This window comes from Gobio gobio (genome assembly GCF_949357685.1).
Source record: "Gobio gobio genome assembly, chromosome: 5".
In the NCBI taxonomy this organism is placed as follows: Eukaryota; Metazoa; Chordata; class Actinopteri; order Cypriniformes; family Gobionidae; genus Gobio; species Gobio gobio.
Window position 1 is genome coordinate 14,393,557 of NC_137101.1, and position 20,196 is coordinate 14,413,752.

General features: G+C 36.6%; 1 protein-coding gene across 1 annotated transcript; it reads right to left on the minus strand.

Moving 5' to 3' along the window:
- Positions 1-328: 328 nt before the first annotated feature.
- Positions 329-7,474, minus strand: rergla (RERG/RAS-like a). Its single transcript, XM_079817346.1, has 5 exons — positions 7,150-7,474; positions 6,795-6,851; positions 6,602-6,675; positions 5,207-5,355; positions 329-2,345 (listed from the first exon to the last, which is right to left on the minus strand). The coding sequence occupies exons 1-5, from the start codon at positions 7,199-7,201 to the stop codon at positions 2,060-2,062; spliced, it is 618 nt and encodes a 205-aa protein (XP_079673472.1). The 5' UTR covers positions 7,202-7,474; the 3' UTR covers positions 329-2,059.
- Positions 7,475-20,196: the final 12,722 nt, after the last annotated feature.

Genomic DNA, 20,196 nt, shown 5'->3' on the forward strand with positions numbered 1-20,196 from the left:
GCCACTGCCTCAATAAACTCCTTATTAATAGTTAGTAAGGTAGTTGTTAAGTTTAGGTATTGGGTAGGATTAAGGGATGTAGAATATGGTCATGCAGAATAAAGCATTAATATGTGCTTTATAAGTACTAATAAAAAGCCAATATCCTTATATGCATGCTAATAGGTAAACTAGTTAATAGTGAGAATTGGACTCTAAAATAAAGTGTTACCAAGTATACTACTGTGTTCTTATTTTGGTAGTCATGTTTATACTTGAAATATAGCTTTACCTGTAGTAGATTTAAAGTAAATTCCTATGTACACACCCAGTGGACTACACAAAAATTGACATCAGGAGCATTTTTTCTTTATAAATCACTATTTTCAAACAATGTAAGTTCATGAGACAGTATGTAAAACTATGTGAAAAGAATATTGAATAGGCTACTCAATCAAAAGAGTGAACTCAACTACAAAGCAAAGTAAACTTAGAATTCTTAATTATCCTTTTAAGTATAACACGGTCAAAAGATTGAGTACAAGTATAGGCCAAATACATTTAGACTTTTCTGTCAATGTCAAGTATACTTAAGTGTAATTTTAAAGTGTAATTTTAATGTTCATAAAAAGTAGACTCATTTTTTTTTAGTTTAAAAGAAGTATACTAATAATAATACACTTGAATACATAATTTTTTTGTAAGGGTATACTTTCAGAACAATGCTTGATTTAGATTTTTTTGTATATAAAATAAAATTTTCTGTAGAAAAATCTGATGCTGGTGGATGACATGATGCCGATAGGCGGTTGTTCTGGCTGGTTTTTACTCAAATAACCACACTGAATGCATAGCATGCACTACATCTGTCTCCATACTCATCACATTGTATTTTGTGTACAGTATGCAACTTTGGAATCACCAGATTATTAACACGTTTTCACAAACATATATGCAACCAAAGAACATTGCATACTGGATCCCACAATGCAATTCATCCGACTTGACCTTTCATTGCCAGTGTGACAGCAACATCAATTGATCTTTAATAGCATGAGTTTACTTTTTTAAAAAGTAATACTAAGTAGTATACTGTGAATTATGCAAGTATCCCATTACACACATTATTTAGGATTTAGAAAGTAATTAGCATTTTGCACAATACTGCATGTACAACGTATATGGTAATTTGTAGTACAAATTAGAAGCAGACAAGTGACTCATCGTTTATTTTGTTGGTGCCTTTCCAAAATCTGAGTCTGTTCATCATTATCTCCTGACTGTAACACGCAAACTTGCTACCTGAAGCAAATCTGTTGCACAACATTAAAGATAATGCCATTTCTGGTGATGATTTCAGATAAAGTATTCAATACTGGATGCCTATCCCTTATGCTTTGGACAAAGGTCAGTCGTTTCCCAATTTTGAGGAAACATAGATTTAGATGTGAATTCCTAGATAAAAGAAGATAAAAAAGATGCTTCGTCAGCATTGTCACATCATTTTAATGCACATACATTTATATTTTTCAGGAATTTGAAGAGATTTCAAAATCCATAAACGACACCATTAGTTGCCGGCATCATAGATGAAACATTTTATCAATGACTATATAGCAAGCTAATCAATATTTCACAACTTCAGAGATAGTGTCGTTACTTTTTATCCCCTCAAATCTGCTGTTTAAACATCCTAAAAAGTGATTAAAGAAACATTTAAGGCAAAGAGCAGAGATGTGCAGCTGTACACAAATGTAAAAAACATAGGTTATATTTTGCATAAATAAAAATAAACGTTTTGCATTGTGACAATTTAGCACATTTTCTCATTACCACAATGCATTTTCTAGTTTTTATCTCTTACGGTTATGAGAATTTATGAGGTAATCGTGCTTAATTGTCACGAAAATATTGTTGAAATGCAAAAATCATAATTATCAGGCTTCATATTCAGGTTTTGGTTTGACTTTGGGGTGAAATGTGTCCACGTTCTTGATGTGTTTTATGAAAAGCAGTGAGGAACTATACAAACAAGCTTGATGTCATACATCAGTCCTGTAACAATTGTCCAAGTTCGTTCTCAAACCGATTTCCGCCGTTTTCCGAAGACGTTGTTTATGAGTTTGGCCATAGACTTTGAACCGCTGGGGCGGCGGCGGCGCTCCTTGGCTTTGCCTCCCAGGCTGGCATTGCGCACAATCTTTGAGAACATGAGCACCACCTCCTGGTAGTGCTCCGCAGCAGACAGCTCGTAAAACTGGCAGCGGCTCTCGGACGCCAGCCTCTGGCCTTCCTCCCTGTCCACCTCCCGCACGTGGCACAAGTCTTGCTTATTGCCCACCAGGAAGATCACAGAGTCCGCGTCCCTGCGGTCAGAGGAGAAACAACAGTACTTAAGATGTTCCATTGTTTTCTACTTGCCAACTTTATCAACTTTTAAAAGTACACCATGTCTAAATTTCTCTTAAAAGGCCACCGAATTCAGAACGCAACATCATTTTGATTAGATAAAAGTCACCATGAAATCAAAATGGACAATTCTTATTTTTTTTAATGTTTTATTATAAGTGATTTATCCGTTCACATAATTATAATTTTTTTTTTTAAATCATGTGCCCTAATAATCTTTAATGAACATAACTTCCCTGTAAAGTAACATATAAAGTAACAGTTACTTCCCGCAAGTAACTGATGCCAGTTTACTGGCTTGAGGGCAGACAACCAGTCACTCATATGTAATCGACCAATAGCAAACCACAACCGTCCAACGATCCAATCAATTCCTTATGGACAAAATCAAGTCCAGCCCTAAATTTTCTCTTGTTTGCGAAGCAGTTTCCCTCGGATGTGTCACAATAGGGAAGAAAAGTCTATCGCAACTTCCGTTTCATGCAGAATTTTAGAGAATTTTCATTTGATTTTAATTTGATTTGCTGATGTTTGGCTCCGCCTGCCAATGCTTAAATAATTCACTATAACCAAAGTAAAAAGGAAAAGCAGGAAAAGCCTGAAAGCGCAATTTATTTAAAGGATTAATTCACCCAACAAAATGAAAATTCTTTCATTGATTACCCTAATGTTGTTCCAAACCAGTAAAACCATCGTTCATCTTCGGAAACACAAATTAATAGCCTGGATGCCAGACGAATTTAGCCCCGCCCACAACAACTGAGTTCAGGAAATTCGTTCAGGACTTTATCCGTTGTGGAGCCACTATGCCCGAACAGGAGCTGTTCGGACCAATCAAATTGTCAGGGCGGGCTTTATACAATGATGGACAGATGATACACAGTAACGTAAACATTCACGTCACCAAAGAGTGCTTGGGTTGAATTCGTACTAATCCTAAACGGCGAACTTGTTCGTATATGCATTCACCTATACTATTTCTCTCAAAAACGTTGATTGTGTTGGTAAGTACTCCGTGTATCCTTAAAATCGTTTTACAGTACCGGCAAAGATCGTTTACACTCATCTTCTTCTTCCAGTGTGCATGCAGTTGAGTTCTGTTGACAACTATGCGTCACTCCGTTGCTCTGATTGGTTGGAGGTCTATCCAATTGAGGTCTTTCCTGGTTCGGTTGAAACACGCCCCATAATCACAGCCCAATGGAGCAGTATCAGACTTGTATTCTGACTAGAATGAAGATGTCAGGCTAACGAATTAAGATATTTTTGATGAAATCCGAGAGGTTTCTGAACCATCCATAGGCAGCAACGTCATTGCAACTTTCAAGGCCTAGAAAGCTAGTAAAGACATTGTTAAAATAGTCCATGTGACTCCAGAGGTTCAACCTTAAAGGGATAGTTCAACCAAAAATGAAAATTAGCCCATAATTTACTCACCCTCAAGTCATCCTATGTGTATATGACGTTCTTCTTTCAGACAAATAAAAGTTATATTAAAAAAGTCCAGGCTAATCCAAGCATTAGAATTGGAGTAATAGTGGCTCTGTTTTTTAAGTGTTTTGAAAGTGCATCTGTCCGTCAAATAACGTGCTCCACGCGGCTCCGGGGTGTTAATAAAGGCCTTCTGAAGCGAATCGACACGTTTGTGTACGAAAAATATCCATATTTAAAACTTAATCAATTAAACTTTCGGCCGACCGCCTTCCGTGGAAAAGTGTTGAATGTTGAAAGTGAAACTCAAGATGCGTATGTGACGTCATGACGAGCGCACCTGGTCACGCTAGTCTTTCGATCAGCAGGGGAACTTTCAACAATTTTTGCATAACTTGAACAGGGAAGGCGGTCGGCCAAAAGTTAACTTTATAAAGTTTTAAATATGGATATTTTTCTTACACAAACGCATCGATTCGCTTCAGAAGGCCTTTATTAACACCCCAGAGCTGCGTGGAGCACGTTATTTGATGGACAGATGCGCTTTTTATGGAATTCAAAAACAGAGCAACTATTACTGCAATTCTAATGCTTGGATTAGCCTGGAATTTTGTGATATAAGAAGAATCGTCTGAAAGAAGAATGTCATATACACCTAGGATGACTTGAGGGTGAGCAGATTATGGGCTAATTTTAATTTTTGGGTGAACTATCCCTTTAATGTTGTGAAGCGACGAGAATACTTTTTGTGTGCAAAAACAAAACAAAAATAACTTTTATTTTCTTCAAAACTTTCTTCTCTTCCGTGTCAGTCTCCAACACTGTTAACATAGTAAACACAGTGCAGCTCTTCCGGATTCTACATCAGAACGCCGGCTCACCATTGGCCAGCTACTGTGTCAGCATCACACACATGCGTTGTGGTGCTCACATGAACAGCGTCAGCCAAAAAACGAGACGGAGATGCACGAAGATGAACGAAGGTCTTACATGTTATAGGTTTGGAATGACAAGACGGTGAGTAAAAATGAACCCTTTAAATGATGAAAAAACGAATAAACCTGAATTATAATAAATCTTCATTGAAAACACAAGCCCATTCAATATTCCACTTATTTCGGTTATAAAGCGATTTCATCTCCAGGGCATCTACTTCATCAATTTCTCAATAGTCAAGGATAAACTAAAAATAGATATTTTTCATTGAATTTCTGAGTCACCAGCTCATCCGCCCATCATCACCACCCACACAGTCAATTCAACGATTCTCCTCAATGCGAACCGGAGCTGGTAAATTATGGACACCCACATAAAAGCAACACTCATATATGGACAGAAATAGGCATATCTTATGTTGCCCGAGGATGTTGTTGTGAACCGTGTGTACCTTTTAGTCCCTCCCAGGCGATGCTCTCGGATCAGGTGCACTATGGCTTTGGCCGTGAGGAAAGAGGAGCGATCGCTGATGTCGTAAACGACCACAAAACCATCGGCCCAGTGGATCTGCTCATTGAGAGTGGATTTCCCCTCGCACGGCTGCAAAGAAACACGCATTACGTCTCAGGCTCAATACAAGTTAAAGCAAAAATCTGGCTTATAGTGATGCACTTACAATGAATGTGAATGGAGCCAATCCATAAACATTACAATACTCACTGTTACGATAGTATAACCAAAAAATACACTAAAAAAAAAAAGGGTTCTATATGGCACCAAAAATGGTTCTTCGTCATAATCATAGAGGAACTTTTGGTGCTATATAGCACCATATCTTAACATGTTCTGTATATGGTAGCGGTGCTATATAGCTCCTTAGTCAAAGAACCGGTGAAGAACTGCTGAAGAACAACTGAAGCACCAAAATTGGTGCTAAATATCACTTAAAAAGGTTCCCCTATGATTATGAGACATTTTTGGTGACCTATAGAACCTTTTTTTTAGAGTGTAAATGGTATTATTTGAGTGTCTAACCACTCAATAACCTTTTGTGTATAACTATTTACCACAGCAATATTCATTTAACTCCCTAAACATCACTGATTACACAAAATGGGATTGTGAGAGGAAAAGCAGGATAATCAACTGGACCCCCAAGATGCACAGATGGCATCCAATCACATAATGGGCAACAGACTGATTCAATAATTGGATTTTATCCACAGTCATCCTTCTAGACTGTATTTACCTCATTTATTACATTAATAATATACATATAAAGCTCAAGAGGACAAAGTAAAACACGCTTCATCTCATATTAACTCTTGTGTGGTTATATAAGGCTAATATCCCAAGAATAATATAAACGTAATATAAGACTAATATATAGTGTTGCAGGGCAGATGGGATAATGAGCAGCGCTGATTGGTGCATTATATAGAGCTGGCTGTGTCTGGAGATTGTGGAATGATTATATGAGCAGCGAAACCCGCAGCTCTGCAATACTCATTAATGCCAGGAAGACAGATAATACTTGCTTTCTATAGGATACACACTAAAAGTTAGTAGGTTAACACTGTTTGTTTATGATGATGCCATGTCTCTGGGAAGTGTCTAGACTAGTGTGCACGGAATGAGGTGCTTACATGTATACAATATGTTTTTCTTCGCTTACAGTTAAATCAGTCTACCTGTTCAAACAGGCAAAGGTTAAGTAATCTTAAAGAAAGATCTGTTATGTTACTGAAATATGCACAGTAGTCCTGCTCACTAAACCGCATGGTGCTTTATGAAGTTATTGCATTGATTACTCCTTCTACACAAGTACAGTTACATGTACACATACCTGAGAACAGGGGTCATAAAGTTCAAGATTAAGCTGTCTTCCATCAATAGACATGCGCTTTCTGTAAATGCACTCTGTAAAGGCAAGAACAGATCACATCAGACACCGCATGTGTTCTGTACACTTACCCAAACCAAATGCACCCTCTAAAAAAATAGGAAAAAATGCAATCTGAAAACAATATCGCACATACCTGATGATGATGCATACTCTCCAATGAATCGCCTGGTTAGAAATCGAACAATAAGTGCTGTGAACGTGAAGAAGAGTACAAAAGATGAAACAAAACAGTCACACACAAATTATATATATATATATATATATATATATATATATATATATATATATATATATATATATATATATATATATATATATATATATATATGGGTTTAATATATAATTAAACAAATAGTTATTTTTTCTAACTTTAATTGCATAAAAACAAAAATATAAGTAGGGATTTTTTATATCAAATAAATAGTTATAATTTTTGCATGGATAAATATTTGATGAAGATGATAAAGCATTTAATTTAATATAAATACCTGATTTCCCGACACCCTCGGATCCCAGAACTGCAACTTTTATGTCATTCATTATTCACAGAAACGCGTCCAGATCTCAAAGGAATAAAACTCAAACGCGCGTAGCCTACTCAGTTCAACGCAAGCTCCACATTTCAGTCACTGACTGGCACGCTTTTAAAAACACTGAAGATGGAAAGTAAGAAGGGACTGATGCATCCTCTGCTCGTTCAGACCCGTGTTGATCTCGCGCAGGTGTTCGCCAGACTCGTATGGTAGCGCTGCCTCTCCAATTCTGCTCAGCTCGAGCGCGACGCAGCTCGACCATTATGAGGATCCTGACGTCACGGTGACGCAAGTCACAGCTGGAGCCAGAACATCGCAGGTTCTGGGTGTATGTGAATGTCTCAAAGGGGTTGCTCTTTGTTGCCATGTTTTGCCCACTTGATCAATGGTTTTATTCGTTTACAAAGATTCGCCAACTTTTTGTTCTTGTATGAGAGAACCATTATGCTATAAACCTTGAACAAAGCTTACCGAACAATAAGTGTTTTATAAAATACAAATAATGCTTTTTCTTTATTATGCTCGTAAATAATGATATATATATATATATATATATATATATATATATGCATAGTAAAATAAAACCTGCAGCTGAAGTTATCTTAACCAGGTTTAGTGTTATGTTCTTCCCTCATTTTTTTTTTTTTTTTAAATATATATAAAATATTTTCAGTATGTTTTGATGGTTTAATCATACTTGTGTGGTCATTAAAAACAAATATTCCCTCCGGACATAATGTTTGCATATGCTTATCTGACTTAAGTATTTGGCAAAAAAGGCAAACTTCAGCTACAGGTTTTATTTGAATAAAATGCAGAGAAAATCCAAAAGCTCAGGAAAAAGCATACATTGAACATAATCAGGCTATATCATTATGTTTTATTGTGTTATCACAAATAAAATAATCAGAGCACTCCAAGCACAACCATGCAATATACCTTTAATATATGCACAATTTTGATAATACTTGAATAAAGAGTGATGATATAAATTTTCAGTTTGGTCAAACTGTACATGTACACGTATGTGGGGTTTTCATGTTTTATGGGGACATTCCATAGAAATAATGATTTTTACACTGTAAAAAAAAGTCTGTAAAATAGGGCACAATGTACTGTATAAATATAAAGGAATTTTGCGTATTTTTTTTTGCAGGTGTTTTACCTGTATTTTGAACTACACATTACATTAAATTGTGTTTTAAAGGGTTAGTTCACCCAAAAATGAAAATTCTGTCATTAATTACTCACCCTCATGTCGTTCGACACCTGTACGACCTCCGTTCATCTTCAGAACACAAATTTAAGATATTTTTGTTGAAATCCGATGGCTCAGAAAGGCCTCCATTGGCAGCAATGTAATTTGCACTCACAAGACCCATAAAAGGTACTAAAGACGTTGTTACAAAGTCCATCTCACTACAGTGGTTCTACAATAATTTTATGAAGCGACGAAAATAGTTTTTGTGTGCAAAAAAAATATAAAAATAACGACTTTATTCAACAAGAACCACTTTTAGTGCCATATAGAATTTTTTTTTTTTTGAGTGTACGCGATAATATGACGTAGAGCCAACGTTCTGACACATGACCTGGAAGCGAGGAGCAAGGAGCCGTATCTAAGCTGTTGAATTCTACATTGATCGTGCTTTAGGTCTTGGCGTAGTGGTCAAGATGGGGCTAAAGTGTACATTTCCTGGATGCCCGAACCGTGAGAAACGAACAAGTCTTTACCTTTTATGGGTCTTGTGAGTGCAAATTACATTGCTGCCAATGGAGGCCTTTCCGAGCAATCGGATTTCTACAAAAATATCTTAATTTGTGTTCCGAAGATGAACAAAGGTCTTATGGGCAAGTTATTAATGACAAAATTTTTCATTTTTGGGTGAACTAACCCTTTAAGGGTTAATGGAAATTTCCGTAAAATGACTGGATAAATGTCCTGGCAGAAAATTACCAGTACATTTTCCGTTTTTATTTTTTACAGTGTACCCCTAACCACATAAAACGTTCTGCATTTTTATATTTTCAAAAACGTCACTTATTGTAGTATGATTTATAAGTGGTTTTCCTCATGGGGACCAAAAAAATGTCCCCACAAGGACAAGGATTTTGGATATTGCTTTCTTTGTGAGGACATTTTGTCCCCATAACTTAAGGTATACATAGCCCACACACACAACATATATATAGCGTGAATGCAAGAATAGCATCTCTTCAGAAATAACAAATAGCCGCACTAATTGTGAGGTGTGTGCAGTCTGTGGGTGTTGTTTTGGACCTTCATGTTAGGATGTGGATCGGTTACATAAGCTGCTGGTCCCCCACGTAATGACTCACACATAATAAACATTTACCAGGCAAATGCATATCTGCCACATTATGTCATACAGAGGTTTGCTTATCAACAAGTCAGTCTGATGGGTCGAGAAACGAATGCATATTAATTGCAGTTTGTGTGTTAGTACTGCTGCTGTTTGTTGCATGTCTGAAAGAGCAATGCAAGGCCAAGTGGATCACTTATCAAGAGCTATTACACTAGCAGCATAATCAGTGACACCAGAGCCTGAATGTGTGATTAGAGGCGGTTGCATTATCAGATTCATAATAGCAACTGCAGAAAAAAAAAAAAAAAAAAAAAAAAAAGACATTGGTCATTGTGTTTATGCGTGATACAGAAGAAAATGAGACTAAGTCATACAAGTGGGTGCAATGTTGACTGGATCATACCTGATCTTATGAAAGCGCAAAATCAGATAATCACTGTATTGGACGCTGTTTTTACTTTATTTTCCTTCCTTCTATCTTTTTTTCGAAAGCATTTTTTTTTAAATATAAGAAATGGGGTTGAGGGCCTTGATTGCTGTTTCTTGTGTTCTTTCCTTGAATCATTAATCAAAGTGGATTATACCTGAATTTGGTACACTTGATTCTTTTCAGATCTTCATGTGGAAATCACTGAAGGCCAATCAGCTGAGGTCAGTCTGGAAACCTCTCAAAGCAAAGTTTTTCTGTTTATCTTCAAGAGAACACATACAGGACATAGAAAAATGGTGACCTGTTTGTAATGCTTTGTTTTCCATTTGAACAGAACATCTTGTTAAATCAACTGTATTGGCTAAGCTCTAAAAAATATCGTTGACAATGGTCTACTTTGGTGTTGCAACACAACAAAAGCATTACATTTTGAGAGCCGCTAACATACACGGATGAGTTTGTACATTTTGGTTATATTCAGTATGAAATACTAGCCAACTACTCACTGATAGCGTCACGCAGTTGCTGCAGATTTGTCGGCTGCACATCCATGATCCGAATCTCCCGTTCCACCACATCCCGAAGAAGCTTGGGTTGAGATCTGGTGACTGTGGAGGCCATTTGAGTTCAGTGAACACGTCATGTTCAAGAAACCGGTTTAAAAATAATTTTGGATTTGTCACATGGTGTGTTATCCTGCTGGAAGGAGCCATCAGAAGATGGGCACACTGTGGTCATAAAGGGATGGACATGGTCAGCAACAATACTCAGGTAGGCTGTGGTGTTTAAACAATGCTCAACTGGTGCTAAGAGGCCCAAAGTGTGACAAGAAAATGTTCCATTACACCAGCAACAGCCTGAACTAATGATACAAGGCAGGATGGATCCATGCTTTCATGCTGTTTACGCCCTACCATCTGAATGTCGCAGCAGAAATCGAGACTCATCAGACCAGGCAACGTTTTTCCAGTCTTCTATTGTCCAATTTTGGTGAGCCCTTGCAAATTGTAGCCTCAGTTTCCTGTTATTAGCTGACAAGAGTGGCAACCGGTGTGTTAAATCTGCTTCAAGATTCGATGTGTTGTGCATTCAGAGATGCTCTTCTGCACATTTTCTCATTCCTTGAGATGGTTGTGCGTGAAAATCCCAGTATAGTTCAGTAGTTTCTGAAATACTCAGACCAACAGCCATGCCATGTTCAAAGTCACCTTTCTTTCCGATTCTGATGCTCAGTTTGATCTTCAGCAGATCATCTTGACCATGTGCCTACATGCACTGAGTTGCTGTCATGTGATTGGCTGATTAGATATTATATATATATATATATCTCAAAATTATGGATGTCATTTAAAAAAATGTGAGAATTAGCAGAAATAAGTTAATACAGCCTCTTATTTACAAGAAGTAGGGGGAAAGCGGGGCACAACCTAATGCTTTTTGACTCTCAGCTTGTGTAAATCCACTTGGGGTTCAGAGTATTTATTTTTTCCCACATTAATGCACACGTCTGGTACAATTATGTGGTTATGTTTCATTAATACAGTGTATACTTTTTTCTTGATTTACCCCGAAAGAATGGAAGTGAAATGTGACAACATGCCCTATAGGTGGGGTACATTGTAACATGACCATATGACAGCTTAAAATGTTACCTGATATAATCAAAAAAATATCCATGACAAACTAAAATACCGTGTCAATAAAATACAATTATTAACTTTTACAAATAAAATAATGGCATTTTTTTATCATTAAAAATACATAAATTTTTGCGTTTGACAACAAACATTGCTAAATACAGCTATACAGCATCGTTAAAATTTTCTGAACATTGACTCTCAGTCATTATTCACCTTTTCTCATGGTTTCTCAAAAGAATTGATAAAAGTATAGAATATAATAGCATATTTCTAATAGGGGCTCATTGTAACGCAGTGTTACAATGCACCCCATCTGCGTAACTGGGATTTAAACCGTGACTCGTGTCTTCTGCTTGTCAGATCAGCATTAAAGAACGATCTCAACTGTTAAATAACAGATATAAGATTAAAATAATATCAGATTTGTCTTATTTTAAATAAACACAAAAAAACAGAGATGAAAAATAAACTTAAGAAATGTACTTTTGCTATGGTTAAATAAATGTTCAGTGATATCTTCCAAATATTTTTTAATTTTGGCGCATTTTTTTCTCTAAATAATGTTGATATGGCAACTAGCAAATACACTAAGTTTCGTGATCCTGGCATGTGTGGAAAGATTTAAACCATGCGTGTTACAACTAACCCTGCGTTAGGTTGTGCCCCGCGCTCCCCTAAACAAAGCTGCTTGGTTTATATTTGTATATATTTCTGCCACAATAACGCCCCATTTCAAATGTTTACTTGCTTTTTTCACTTTTTCCTTTGAGCGGCGATATGAAATAACATTGTTCTTCCAGCACTTCCAGCACAAAAAAAGTGTTTGTCAAAAAACAGTAGGTAATTCGGCCAAGGATTTTCCAAGAATCACAGCCCCTGTAAAGAATCACAGCCCCTGTAAATGTTGAAAATAGGACTACATGAGAAACAATTACCGATATTTTGGCAAATGTAGCAGATCATTCAGGTGAGTAAACAAACTACACACCAGCATATCCTTACTACTAAAAGGTTACTTTCACTTTAATGCTTTAAAAGTTACTAATCAAAAGGTGAACAAAGAAGGTGAGTTAGCTACTGCTTTGATTTATTATTATAATTTTTTTTTTAGAATGATTGATAACAACAGCTATAATTTAGTTGTAATGCTAAACAAACAGGATCAAATAAAGGAAACGAAGGTTGATGTGCTAAATATGCTAATCCAGTTCATCAGCCTTCAGAAGAATAGCCGCAGTATTTCGAGGTGAGGAAGCTCTCAGAGAATGCCTGAGGCTTTCGTTTGGTTTGGCCAGAACTTGAAAGCACCTCACTAAATTGAAAATATCTGTGAGGATAAATGGCAATTCATAGTAGCAGAGGCATTTTAACTCTGCGGATATTTTTCAAACTAATCCATGTAGACAGCGAAGCTCAGGAGGCCAAAATACGGCATGAAAGTGAAGGAGAGGGAGGACGAGCGCTTGCTATATTCTTCATTGGCTTTTGATCACTCTCATCGCTTTTGAGAGAAACCCTGACTGATCTATGACTTCATTTTCATCTAGCCGGGAGCTGGAATTATTCTTCCCTCCCAAAAATCTATATTTCTATACATTTCCAAGTTTTTTGCTTTCCATTGTGTCTTATAGGGAAACCGAGCAGTTCCCACACTGAGGGGAATTAATGTGCACAGTTTGACTGTATATATCCTGTGCATTCCCTCTGGAATCTGATTAGATCAGGAAAGGATGGGTTACTATCATCAACTACTCAAAACAAGCAAAAATTATCTAAGAGGAAGAAACAATGATCAAGGCTTTCAAAATGTACAAGGCCAAACCGACGCCACTCAACAACGAACATAAGATGAGGCAATTAAAAAGCAATTCACTACTAGAAATGAAAGATCTGAGTTAAGCGGGAGGACAGAAGGCTGTTTATATTTAGGCAACATGTTTAAAACGTGGTTTTCTGTCGCACGCTGAATTCTCTCATAGCAACAGGCTAATATGCCATAGATGGAATTGCTCTCGCCAAAGGAGAAGCGATATTTCTAACATTTTCCAGCTGACCAGTCACCCCTGACAAGTCTATTTCATATCTAGGCTGGCTAGTATAAATATTATACTCACTTGATGCTCCTTACTTCTGTATTTTACTGTTGCAAATAGCTCTTTTCTAAAGAAAGTCACCGTTGAAACGGTTATCAGCTCCCAGTGACATCTATACACACTCCAGAATAACAGAGAAGATTATTATTTACAGAAACGCTTGATCTTGAAGGGTCAGAAAACGCTGATGTAATGGAACAAGTTAAAGTTCAAATTAAAGCTATATGGGAATAATAAAAGATGCAGACTTAAAATGAAGAATGGTGCCCATTTTATGTATATTACATATTATTATAAGTGTAGAAGTTACATATGTGACCCTGGTCATAAGTCACACAGGTATATTTGTGGCAATATGCCAAAAATCATTAGAATATTAAGTAAAGATCATGTTCCATGAAGATATTTTGTAAATTTCCTACTGTAAATATATATAAAAATGTATTATTATTAGTAATATGCGTTGCTAAGGACTTCATTTGGACAACTTTAAAGGTGATTTTCTCAATATTTAGACCCTCAGATTCCAGATTTTCAAATAGTTGTATATCTGCCAAATATTGTCCTGTCCAAACAAACCATATATCAATGGAAAGCTTATTTATTCAACTTTTTAGATGATGTATACATCTCAATTTCATATAAATTATCCTTTATGACTGGTTTTGTGGTACAGGGTCACATATTATAAAGAAATTGGAAAAAAATGTTTTATTGTCCAGTAATTGTAAATCTAATTGCTCCTCAACAAGCTGAATGATTTGACAATTATAAAGATGTAGGCCAACATATAGTAATTTTATCATTATTTAATAATTTATATAAAACATGGATACTAAAATAAAATTGTGACTGCAATTATTAACCCCTTAACTGTCACCATCTCAACTAGAGGGACACTTGGCGCTCTTTTTATTTGTGGCATTTTTTTCGTATCAAATATTTTCTTAATCATCATAAATATAATTCGAAAGCGTACAAACTCAAAATTCCTCCTGTGACGACCATTTTGAAATTGACGTTATGTTACTATGGAAACAGTACTTAAAATTATTTTAGTGGGCTCCTCATCTGGTGGGCGGTGTCAGGTTTCATATTGCAACACTTTTTAATCAAAACCTTTTCTGATCTTGACAAAACATATCACCAGAAATGTCTGATGGTGCGTTCACACCAGACGAGAATGAAGCGTTTCGCGCGAGTGATTTACATGTTAAGTCAATGCAAAGACACGAATAGACGTTCTGCGGCGCGATTCGCGTGAATAACACGGCGCGTATTGAGCGAATTGAGCGTTGAAAAATCTGAACTTTGACGGATATTCGGGCCGCGTTAACCAATCAGGAGCTTGCTCTAGTACTGGCAACAATGGGGAGAAAATCATATGGTTTATATTAATCATATATTAATATGTGGTTAATATGTTAATATATTAAAGTGTGCATATGATTATCACTGTAATAAAATTAAATGACATGAAACACAACCCAGTCTCTTTTTGTTAAATGCAAGTTTATGTATGATCAATAATACAAAAGTATGAGTAAAAGGTATAATAAGCTATACATGAAATAAAGCAAACAATTCAGTCAAACATTCAAAGTCAGTGCTAGTAGGCTACAACAGAAACGTAAAGTTAAATAGCCTAAAAATAAAAAAGTAATGAAACTTCACCTTGGCCACAGCCTAAGCGCTTTGCCAGGGAACAAATTATAGATCCATGAGACTAAAGATCGCCCGTTACATATACACAAGACGAATTATAGCTCGAGACACCACAGAGACATCAGAGCCAGTGGCAAATGTCTGAAGGACAAGTCGAGGAAAGACTGCTCTCGCCGGGGTTAGAGAGTGTGGAGCGCCGCTGATCGCCTGGATCTCACAACTCCGAAAACGCCAGATAAACTCCTCTTTTTATAAATAAACCACAGATTTGAGCTTTAAACAACTACATTATCGCCTGAAAAAGTCTTAAAACTACGTTTTGTCACACATTAAAGCTACACTGTGTAACTTTTTTAGTTTATTCTTAGCTAAAAACACTTAGTTCTTTCAAAAATGTATGTGCTCATTAATGTATATTTACTTCTTTCAAGTAATAAAGTATTCTCGCAAGTCTATAATATGCCATTGAAAATACATACGGGTGAGGGGTTCGAATGCCGGTCGCCATGTTACCCCTCCATCTTGAAAGTATATTAGCCAAAAAGGGATATACCCGTAAATTCAAGCTTCGCCTTATGCGTTTTAACACTCGATGGCACCGTGTTGAATGTGGACGAGGTCGAACTGGAAGCCATGTTAATCTTGGACTAAATCGGCCACCGTAGGAGTTAAAACGAAATCAGAATTGAGAGGAACAGAAACTAATATTCACTGGATGGTCATATACCTTTTCACCGCTAGATGGCACAAGAGGCGTGATCAACATTGGTCTGGGGGAGTCTGCTCTGTATTTACTACTGCACAAGAGGCGTGATCAACGAGCATAATTCAAATGATTCTGTACGCTGGACTCTCCCATCACTTCTCTATCCGCCATTGTGTTAAACCCGCCAGTAGCGTGCCAGTTGGATAAGCCAGTCAAATGTGTAACAGAATCAGGATAAATTAATGTACAGGTTTCCAGCCTTAGTTGCAGGGCGAAATCAAATCACCGGCAGATCAGGCTGGGTTTACACAGTCTAACAGAAGAATGCATAACAAAAACAAAACTATAGAATGTGGATGACACCGGTGGCTATTTTTGGTACAGCGCCAAGACAAAATCTCATATAGGAACTTCAATTTTTGTGATATCAACTTCAAATTTGGAACACAACTTGGTTAGATATATGGCTTTGATTATATATTAATTTGAATTATTTTGTAAAATACATATTTTATATTAAAAAATAAACAAATGTTCATTCGATTTACAGTAAATTGTAGTTTCGCATAGCCCCGATGGCAGAAGGTCTGGACTCTTTAACAGCGTTCATTGGTCAATTACCAGCCAAGAGAATGTTCGACTGACATGTGACGCAACCATTCACAGTTCGTTTTGTTTCGCGTCCTGTTTAGGGGCGTGAAAATGTAAAGTCGATGTCCCTGCAATAACAGGCGTGTGTCTACAAATTATTCATTCAAGAAACTTTTTGTAAGTTTACTGCAGCAATGGAGCCGCGAACTTCACATACTTTTGAAAATCCAGCATTTAGTTGATCCTGGTAAGCACTCATTGTCACAGTTGTAAACATGACGGCGTTCTTCTTCCACGAGGGGGTTTGGAGACCCGGCATTTGTCTTTAGGTGGACCGTTAAAGAACACGACACACACGTCTCATGGAAATCCTGTAGAATTCAACCAATCAAATGACGACTTCGAAACTCCTGAAGCGTTTCCAGAAAAGTGTGCCATATGCATCAAACGTTTAGTGGACGTGACGCCTGAGGCTGAGACTAAGTACATGTAAACTTAAATAAATTTTTTTGAAGTGTTTTCTTGAATTACAACCAAGTTTGGAAAGTGCATTTCCAATCACAGCTATTCACAGAATCACAGCTATTCTCAAAAAGTGGGGTGACAGTTAATTGGCCAGATCAATCTCTTAAAAGCACTTATTTAAAATACATCCATCGTAAGATAGAATTTTGTCCCAGTTTTGCCCACTTGAACAGTTTTTTCTTTTTAACATTCTGTCAGCGAAAGCTATTTTATGGGGTGGATACCAATTCCATAGCCAATGTATTAACAGGCCAGCACACAATGACCTGCGAGATTGAATTCAAAGATCATGTGCACCTGCTTTTCATACAGAGAGGCGCTGTAATACACAAAAATCCATTTGGCCCAAATGTCACGGCTCTATTTTTCTCTCGGCATAAGGAATCAAAAAGGTTACTTCTATAAAAAGAGGGAAAATTAAAGCAAATGGATACAATAGTCAATATTTTTTAGGACAGATCTAATTTGTGTATTTTAGTTAATTTAAAATCAATTAAAGAAGGACACAAATTGACAAATGTATTGTTCCTTATTCCCATCTTGTTACGCCCAACTCAAACCACAGTTGAAAAATCACTCAATGAAGCCTGTATTTGAACAGAAGCCACAAAAAACAACTCATGCCCAAACAACACACTCAGCCGTCCCACACAAACAAACGTGAATGTTAATCTCGCTCGCTTAATCTTGAAGAAAAACAGGCCGTATGCCATTACAAACATTAGCAAAAATAGCATGAGGGGTTAGAACTGAAAGTGAGATGTTTGCTTCAACATGATATAACCGTTCTCACACAGACCGTTAGGAAGTGACTCTTCTGACAGTTTTGTATGAAAGGGAAAAGGCAAATACTTTGTCTTGCTTAAAGATGCGACCATGAAGAGTAATAGATTGAATAGTGGGTTAGCATCGTAATAATTCATGATACCCTATAATTATGAAGCCAATCGATCACAGTTAGGTGAAGGAGTATTGATTCTGTTCAGTCCAATAATAGAGGCATTTGGTTGCACAACACCATGTTTTGTAGAACAAAAACAAAAACACTCCACAGTCTTTACCACAAAATGGCCACACTCAAGACAAAAATACAGACGTATAACATGCGCTGACATAACCAGCTCTGCTTCACAAACCACATGACTCAATTGATGTTTTTGAGACACTGACTACACAACAAAACATGGGAGTGACAGGTCTGTCAATACTTGAATATGGGTTTCAATGCCATTCTAGACCAATTTTGCTCCTTACTGGCTTCAAAAGGTAAAGCATTGGTAATGCAGCAGCCCAAATAAGACCAGCCAGAGTTTAATGTATACAACCTATCTGCAGTATCACTAAAGCAGGACATTTTGACTTCATAACCTATTTTTGAGTGCTATTCATCAAACCGGTCTCCAAACAGTACTCCCTACAGACTTTGGCTGAGAACAATCCTCCCCGTCTCCCTCAAAGTTGATATGTGGCATATACTGTATGAAGGTTATGTCCATTTAAAGGGGAAAAATATACTTTGGAAAGGTTTTTTTTTTTTTTTTTTTTATTGCGCTGCACACATTGTCCTTTCTCAGAGTCTCAAAATGACAAAGTCCACACAATATAGAAAAACAATGACCATATTATTCTTCCTTTCGCTTCCAGACAATTTAAGAAATTATGGTTTAAAGAAAATATCATTTACCATGCTAAACCTACAATCACATGGGAAAATACTTAATTTAATTATTCAAGGATGATCTTTAACCATATAACGTTTATAATTTTATCCAATGGCATAGTATATATTTTTACACCTAAATGCTGAAGAAAAAAAAAGGCAAAAAAAGTTATATTTACCTTATGTGTTTCTACTACACAATATATTTTACAATTTAATGTACCATAAAACCAACCAATGTGTGGAACCACTGTCTACAATTGAAATAAAAAAGACACATTATTGTGTAACTGTGGAATTCAGAGCTCCAGGTTTGGATATAAAAGTTTCTGTATACAATGATGCAAAATGTAGGCCATTCTAAACTACAAAGTCTTCTTGGAAATGTAAATGTTACTATTACAGAAGGTGTGTTAGTTTTACATACCAAATGGGTCAAGGCCAACATATACGTTACTATTCACTGGTTATGTTTAGCCTATCATCTGAAGTATTTTCAACATTTAGGATTTGCTACTTTTTGAGTTTTGCCATTATCAATAGAATGAGGCTGAATGCTACAAAGTAAATATCATCCATCATATTTTTGCTATATGCTGTTGGGTAAACAAATAAAAGCTTTAAATATAACTTTGAAGATATGACCTCATTATACTCACACTTGCTCTTGACCTACTTCTTGAGTCTTTGATGCTCCAGCGATGCATTGTGGGATATCTGTATCATAGTGTTCATGAAACACTGGCACACGTCATCACAGGCTTGCTGTAAAGGTCATTTCGCTGTGATCATCTGAAAGAGGGCTAGAGACTGACAGTTTGCATATATGACCTCAATATTTAGACAAACAGTGAATATAAACTTATGGGAAATCAGTTGCTTATGTGAAAAAATAAATTCAAAAAATATATTGAACTGTTTCACATATTCTGAAGAAACTGTTAGTTCTGGGTGGCTGCTAAGGTGGGTAATGTCACAAATTTGGTTGTTTGTGTACAACCAGGGTGTATATTATGCTGCTACACACTATAAATATTGATTTGGGCTTAAATGATTTAATAATCTTACCTGTATATACAACCTTAAAGCTTTTCACAGGGAGATGCATGTATTGTATGCAATATCATGCACACAATAACATCGGACCAAAGGGGCAATTGGGTCAAATCCCAAATCACCCGACATGAGTATCCATAAAATCAAGTCCTTTTGCTGCTGCCATGACAACAAGATGAGCAGTTTTGTAACTACAACATTGCATTCTCATATATTTACAAAGAGGGCCAGTATGGAGGGTGTGCACTGAGTCTAAGATGGATCGCTGCAGATCTGATTGGATCGATGGCTACTTTGCTTAGGACTGGG